This window comes from Austrofundulus limnaeus, unplaced genomic scaffold, assembly GCF_001266775.1.
Source record: "Austrofundulus limnaeus strain Quisiro unplaced genomic scaffold, Austrofundulus_limnaeus-1.0 Scaffold890, whole genome shotgun sequence".
NCBI lineage: Eukaryota > Metazoa > Chordata > Actinopteri > Cyprinodontiformes > Rivulidae > Austrofundulus > Austrofundulus limnaeus.
The window spans coordinates 1,289-9,350 of NW_013953292.1; the positions used below are offsets into that span (position 1 = coordinate 1,289).

Sequence of the window (8,062 nt, forward strand, 5' to 3'; positions counted from 1 at the left end):
GCGGGGTACACCCTGGACAGGTCGCAAATGCAGCACCTTTATATTCTCTTGAAATAACAGGTGGTCTTCTGAAGTCTGTGAGAACACCACCTGATTTGCCTTGTTTACTTTTGCTACTGGTTGATCTGAGACACATCTAAAACTTTGTAACATTCTGTGGTTTGTAAATAACTCTGTGACCTCGATTTCAACTCTATTTGCCTCACAGGTCATTTTGACCCGAAGACCATCTTTGTACTTTTTTTTGTACAGCTTACATGGAAATGTGAATAAAAGCAACATTTAACTTTTTCTATTGTTTTGGCCAATCTAGGCAAAGTCTTAAAATCTCAAGTTAAAAAAATAACATTTAGGGGATTTTTTGGGGGGTTTTAACACAGTGGCGGGTCATTTTGACCCGAAGACAACAGGAGGGTTAAGATCAAGTTTATCCGTTATAAAACAGCTTCAGATAGAAAAAAAATTGCATTTATTTGGAGGATCAGTGATGGTTCCAGCAGAGTCTTGTAAGACTCATCCTTTGTTTTTTTTTTCCACAGTATAAGATTTTTTTCTTTTCTTCTCAGTGTTCAACTCCATGAACCTTTCTTGTTTTTTAAGAAACTTTCGTCATCAGATGGCTTTTCATTGTGGTCCAAAGTTAGGATTGAGTTTAAAATGTGGAGGACTGATAGTCAGAGGTCTATAAAATACTTAAAAAATAACAAAGTAAAAGTAAAAATACCTTAACAGAAAATGACTGGTAAAAATAAATTTCACTGATGAGAAAAATCCTTAGTTCAAGTCATAAAACTGTTCATAAAAATTGGGAAAGTACTTTTTCATACACTAAGAAATACACTGTAGAATTTACTGAACCCCTTAACAGTCTTTGTTTCACCAGTGGGCAAAAATATTTTGGTTTCTGCCTTTAAACTTTTCCAGATGCTGTCGAGGGCTTTTCTTTTGAGGAGGTGTCAGACAACTTCCTCCGTTTCTTACCTTTAGTTTGACACCTTTAAAAATGTCAAAAGGCCTTTAAGGGATTTCAGGGGCATCTGTTAAGGGGTTAACCAAACTGGTTCCACTAAACCAAGTGGAGAAAATATTCTTGCATCATATTTACTCCACTAGGTTTAGTGAAACCAGTTGACATGACTTGGTTGAGTAAATTCAACACTTCATTTTTTAGAGCGCATAAACAACTCCTTTCATGTTGAGTTTGGACATATTTCATTTTGTAACAAGTAACTAGATGGTAAAGTAAAGAAGTAAAAGTATCAATTTTAGGTTTTAAATGTAACAAAATAAAAGTAAAAATAACGATTTAAAAAAATACTTAGTAAAATTACAAATCCTCAAAAAAATTACTTAAGTACTGTAACTAAGTAAATGTACTTAGTTATTATAAACCTTTGCTGATAGTNTGGACATATTTCATTTTGTAACAAGTAACTAGATGGTAAAGTAAAGAAGTAAAAGTATCAATTTTAGGTTTTAAATGTAACAAAATAAAAGTAAACTTGAACTGAACTGAAAAAAATAATTGGCAAAATTACAGATCCTCAAAAAAACTTAAGTACTGTAACTAAGTAAATGTACTTAGTTATTATAAACCTTTGCTGATAGTTGTTCATGTGGTTCTGTTGTGTTTTACTGAGACACTTCTCCTATTTCCAGCATTCTCAGCTGTCCAATGGAAACCAGTAATAAAGTGAAATTGTGACATATTTCCTGTGTTGCTGTTAACATTTAGTTTCTGTCTTTCTGTCTCAGGATGGCGTTATAATGGGATGGATCTGAATATGGCCAAATGGACAGGCATGCAAGCTCTTCTCCTCAATGTGGCTCTTCAGCTCTTCCTCCTGCTTTTCAAGCCATCAGCCTCCTATGATCAGAAGACCCATGAAGCCCCTCAGGATGGAGCAAACTTCAGCTTTACCCATTCAGTTTACCACACAACAGTTTATGAAAACTCAGCAGCGCGCACCTATGCCAACAGTAAAATTAAAATGGGCATTCATCTTTCCAAGAGATCCTGGGAGATCCGCTACAGAATCACCTCAGGAGATGATGAAGGGCTTTTCAAGGCCGAGGATTATGTGCTGGGGGACTTTTGTTTCCTGCGCATAAGGACCAAGGGGGGCAATGCAGCCATCTTGAACCGAGAGATTCAGGATAACTATGTACTAACTGTGAAAGCCTCTGTCAAGGGAGAGGCCCTTATTGAGACCTGGACTAAAGTCAGCCTCCAGGTCTTGGACATGAATGACCTCCGACCTTTGTTCTCACCTACCACATACTCTGTTACCATAGCAGAGAGCACTCCTCTCAGGACTAGCATAGCACAAGTTACTGCTACAGATGCAGATATTGGCTCCAATGGAGAGTTTTACTTTTTTTTCAAGGAGAAAATGGAATTGTTTGCCGTACACCCAACCAGTGGAGTGGTCTATCTCAGCGGAAAGCTTAATGTTGATGAGCAGGACAGGTATGATTTGGAAATCCTAGCAGTGGACCGTGGCATGAAGCTCTATGGGAATAACGGAGTCAGCAGCACAGCCAAACTTTTTGTTCACGTAGAGCGTGTGAATGAACATACCCCAGTCATGAATGTGGTCACGCTCAGCCCCTTCAGGTTGGATAAAAATCCTGTGTATGCAATGCTCACTGTTGAAGACCTCGATGAAGGGTTGAATGGAGAAATTGATTCTGTTGTCATTGTGGGCGGGGACCCTTCAGGACTGTTTTTCGTAGACAAATATGAAGAGGGCGAGTTTGCCATTAAAGCCACTGAGGCAGTAAACTGGGAGACCTTCCCATTTGGCTGTAACCTCACCTTACAAGCTAAAGACAGAGGAGTCCCACAAAAGTTTTCTGATGCCAAGGTTGTCCACATTATGTTCTCCAAACAGCAGACGACAGAATCGAACTTTGAGCAGGAGTTGTATGAAGTTTGTCTAAATGAAGTTTCACCTCCAGGAACAATTGTAGGAGCTTTTAAAATCCAACCTGAGTCTGATGATGCAGAGTATGTCCTGATCCCTTCAGCAGATTCCAATTTTTTTAAACTCAACTCCCTAACAGGTGTCATCTCTACCACTCACTGGTTCACTCAGACATCCCAGGACATTTTTATTCTTGAAATACTGGAAATAGAAACTAACCTACGAGCTAAAGTACAGCTAACTATTGAAGATGCCAATGATAACACGCCAACATTTGCCCAGTCTTTCTATGAGGTTTTTGTGAATGAAAGTGTGCCGATTGCAACTAATATTCTAACGGTTTCTGCTGTAGATGATGATAAAGGTGAAAATGGATATATAACTTACAGCATTTACAGTCTTCAGTCATTACCCTTCAAAATCAACCAGTTTTCTGGTGTCATAAGCACCACTACAGACTTGGACTTTGAATCCTCCCCAGAAATCTTTGTGTTTAAAGTCCGAGCTTCTGACTGGGGCTCACCTTACAGGCGAGAAAGTGAAGTCAATATTACCATTCACTTAGAGAATGTAAATGACAACCAACCATTATTTGAAAAGGTAGCATGCAAGGGGGTGATTTCTGCAGATTTCCCAATAAATGAAATAATTACCACAATGTCTGCCATTGATGTAGATGAGTTAGAACTTGTAAAGTATAAAATAATTTCAGGGAATGAGCAGGGGTTCTTTGAACTCAACCCTGATTCAGGAGTCCTTGCACTTCAGCGTTCTCTTGCTACACTGAGTTCTAAGAACAGCATCTTCAGCTTAAAGATAACTGCCACAGATGGTGAAAACTTCTCCGATCCCATGTTCATCAACATCTCAGTTGTTCATGGCAAATCTCTCCCTAAACATTTAACATGTAAAGAAACAAGAGTGGCCCAAAAACTGGCTGAAAAATTACTGAAAAAGTCCAAAGCAAGCACCAGGCCTAAATTGGAGGAAGGTTTTATTGACCTTTTCTCTGTCAATCGACAAACACCTCAGTTTGATAAAGCATTTCCCTCAGAAATAGCTGTGCAGGAAGACCTGAAAGTTGGCTCAAATGTTTTCAGAGTAAACGCGTATGATGGGGACACTGGCTTCAATGGGCAGATTGTATACTCAATAGCAGATGGAAACACTGACAGCTGTTTTACCATTGACATGCAGACTGGTCTAATCAGTGTGTTTCTGCCAATGGACAGAGAACAGAGAGATCATTATCTCCTCAACATAACTATCTATGACCTTGGCCTCCCACAGAGAATGGCTTGGCGTTTGCTTACGGTCCACATAGAGGATACAAACGATAATGCACCTCAGTTTTTGCAAGAAGGAGGCTATAGAATAGTCCTACCTGAAAACACTGCTATAGGTACAGATGTCATACAAGTTGAGGCTACTGATAAAGATCTTGGACCCAATGGGGAGATTGTATACTCTCTTTTGACAAGCACCTCCCAGTTTGGCATTAACTCTACTAATGGAATTGTGTATGTTGCTGGCCATCTAGATAGAGAATTAGTTCCTACTTTTAACCTGAAGATTGAGGCTCGAGACTCAGCAGGCAAAGGGAGACACAAGTTTTCTGTGACAACTTTGAAAATCCTGTTGGAGGATGTAAATGACTGTCCCCCACTCTTTATTCCCAGTGTGTACAAAGCCAGGGCTCTGGAGGACCTTCCAATTGGAACTGTTGTGGCCTGGCTAGAGACCCAGGACCCAGATCTGGGCTTGGGTGGCCAAGTACGATTCTCTCTTGTTAATGACCACAATGGTTGGTTTGAGTTGGACCGGAACAGTGGAGCTATTCGACTCACAAAGGAGCTAGACTACGAGACCCAACAGTTCTACAACCTCACAGTAAAGGCCAAGGACAAGGGAAGACCAGTGTCTCTGCTCTCTGTCACCTTTGTGGAGTTGGAAGTAATAGATGTGAATGAAAATCTCTACGCTCCGTACTTCACCCACTTTGCGTTGACTGGATCAGTTAAAGAGAACGCCCCAATTGGAACCACTTTATTTAAAGTTAGTGCTAATGATGATGATGCTGGTCGAGATGGAGAAATCATCTACTCCATTCGTGATGGGACTGGGCTTGGACGGTTTTTTATCGATGAAGACACAGGTGAGTCTTCTTTAACTAATTCATTTTAATTATTGTTGACAGGTGGAAACATGATGGGGCGGCTGTGGCAGAGTGGTTAGGGGAGTCCTCCAGTTGCATCAGACCATGTAAAACAAAAAATCATACCACAATCTTCAAAACATGCATCCATGTCAAAATCATGTTTTATTTGTGTTGGCAAAGACAGAAAACTTTTCATATTGGGATGAACTATTCTGTCAGCTTTGTTCAGATAAAATCAGAATTTAAAATCTGGACTACATCAAGGACTGAAAGGCAGCAGGGACTAACGGAAACAGACAAATGGTTGAATCGTGTAAAATACTCCTGAAGACCTCACTAAGACCATACAAAGACCTCCGAATGCAATTGTTTGTTTTTGCTGTGTACAAACTCTTTGCTCGGTTTGTCTCCTCCTCTACCAGGTATGATCTACACCACAGACACATTGGATCGAGAGACCAAGGACTCCTATTGGCTAACAGTGTATGCCAGTGACCGCGGTGTGATTCCTCAGTTCACCACTATCGAGGTGTTTGTTGAAGTGGAGGATGTTAACGACAATGCTCCTTTGACCTCTGAGCCCTTGTACCGCTGCTCAGTACCTGAGAATTCTCCCCGGGATGTTTCTGTGGTCCAAATCCAAGCTCAGGATCCAGATGTCTCACCCACCAACACCGACTGGCTCAGCTACAGGATCGTCAGTGGAAACCCCCAGAATTTCTTCACCATCAACCCTCGCACTGGTATGCACCTGGTGATGAGTTTGAAGAAGCTTTGTAAAAATTGTGTTTAAACATCAAACAACCTTAAATTTAGTGAGTAATATGATTATTATTGATTATTAGATAAATAAAATCAGATAAAGTTTTAGGAAAATCAGAGGTATAAAAGTATGAATGGTAGAAAAGGGACTTTAAAGTAGACATATGCTTTTAAATCCTTCCTTTTCACATTTAAATCATTCAGTTGGGTTTTATAAAGTGAAACTGCTTTGGTCTGATTCCTTCTTTATTCTAACTTCACCAGCTCATCTTTCACCATTTTTCTGGTGTGTGCCTCAAAGCAGCTCGATTTGATACTGGCTGTGTCTCAATTCATGGATTGCAGCCGTTGTAGATAATGGCCCACGTTGGTTGCAGTCTACGTGGGCTGTAGGCCGCTCCTGTTGGCTGCAAAAACAGCTGTGTAATGTGACGGTCTAGTTTACAGTAGACATACAGTATGTTTGCTTGGGATCCCGTCGACCATGTAGGATACTTAGATGCAGCCTACGTTTTGGGGTTTTGTTGGCCACCTGAGTAGGTGCCCACAAATTTTGACAGTGTACAAATGCATCCTACATCAGCAGCAACTCGTGAATTGAGACACAGCCACTGTACCTTTAAGACGCTTCAAGCCCTGCCCCCTGGCTTCCAGACCGGTCCACTCCAGTTTGAGAGAGGGGGTTACGTTTTCTAGCTGTGCAGAGATGTTTTATTTACTATTTAATTAAAATATATCGACAACAAAGGACTTGTCCATCCAGCCTTACATGTTGGAGTCAGAAGCTGCGTTTCCATTGACCATAAAAATGCGCAAATTAGAATTTCCAAAATAAATTTGCTCAATGGAAACATGTCAATTTTGGGAAAAAAAAATGTTTTTCGACAAAACGTTTTTGCGCTAGGATGAGGTGGTATTTCGGCCGTATCGAAATTGGTGTTTTGCGCAAAACTGTAATAGAAATACTTTTTTCGTATCACAGGAGTCACGTGATCAACAACCGGCTGTTTCTACTGGCGAAAAAGACGACGACAAAGATAACAGGAAGTAGAAGTAGTAGTAAAATCACAGCATACGTAGCCGCTCCCAAGTAGGGACTTGTCTCTGGAAAGCCTCGATAAAAGACGCCGACGTCTCCTCTGATGATGAGCGCTAGTGTCGCGGTAGCAACATGCTATGTGTTTACATCCATCGCCGCCATGTTTGTAATGACTTATCGCGAGAACAAACATATTCACGCGTGACTTTAATAGCATTTCTTACTTAATGGAAACACCACCATTGCGTAACTGTGTTTTTCGACATTGACAGAATATCGACAAAGTTTTGCGCACATTTGCAATGGAAACGCAGCTAGAGTCTGGCCAAGAGCCAGAGAAAAATTAAGACGAGGAAATTGTAGTTGGTCCAGACCTTCTATGGTAATTCTGTTGCAGATAATTTGAGGTAATAGTTCAGAAAACATCATAGAAAATATAGAAAACTGAAAAATCTGACCCAAACAGAATATAAATACTGTATATCTCTGCAGCACCAGGAGAGACTAAATTCAACTTTTCTTTCTCCTAGAGACTCCAAGTCCACAACAAAATGTATTCAATAGCTAAAAAAGTAGATTTTGCAGATTTGTCCCCTTTAATGTTTCAGAGCCTATTTACATCATAAAGCTGATTAGTTCTAACCTAAATAATTCTCATTCTAATGGAAAAGAATTTAGGAAGAAATCAGGAATTTGTTCACGAAATCCCATTCAGATCTAAAGGAAATAACTCGTCTGAGCTTTAATTTGTAAAAGCAGAGTGGGTCAGTTAGCAGATTTTGAACCTTTTAAATCAGCTTTAGTTCTAGAGTTTAGCTGCAGTTCCTCCATCCATGTGGAAACTGTGATGAAACCTGTGAAAAGAAAGCACAGAGAGCCTTGTTCATTTCAGCTGTCCAAAGTTTCTTAGTTTTGCTTATTTAATAAAAACTTATTGTATAAAAGAATGAATGAAAAGCAAGTTGAAACGTTTTAACACAGTAGTGTTTATTTCTGTTCCTTTGGGTTTTACTGAGCTGCTCCTGATTAATATTTATTATCGCTACACTCAGCTAGTGCTGTACCAAACGATTATTTTCTAATCGATTAATCTAATGATTATTTTTTCGATTAATCGTTTATTCTAACAACAAATCTATAAGTTATTCTGATGTGAGTGCACTGGAAATTTAAAAT

At 39.7% G+C, this 8,062-nt stretch overlaps 1 protein-coding gene across 7 annotated transcripts in view; it reads left to right on the forward strand.

The window, feature by feature from the left end:
* The window catches only part of fat3a (FAT atypical cadherin 3a), an 87,207-nt gene that overhangs the window by 1,269 nt on the left and 77,876 nt on the right, over positions 1-8,062 (forward strand). For all 7 annotated transcript variants that reach the window (XM_014029365.1, XM_014029368.1, XM_014029371.1 and 4 more), the window contains exons 2-3: positions 1,756-5,082; positions 5,508-5,828. In XM_014029365.1, coding sequence (XP_013884819.1) covers positions 1,773-5,082; positions 5,508-5,828 — 3,631 coding nt within the window. In that variant the 5' untranslated portion in view covers positions 1,756-1,772. The remainder of the gene's footprint in view (positions 1-1,755; positions 5,083-5,507; positions 5,829-8,062) is intronic.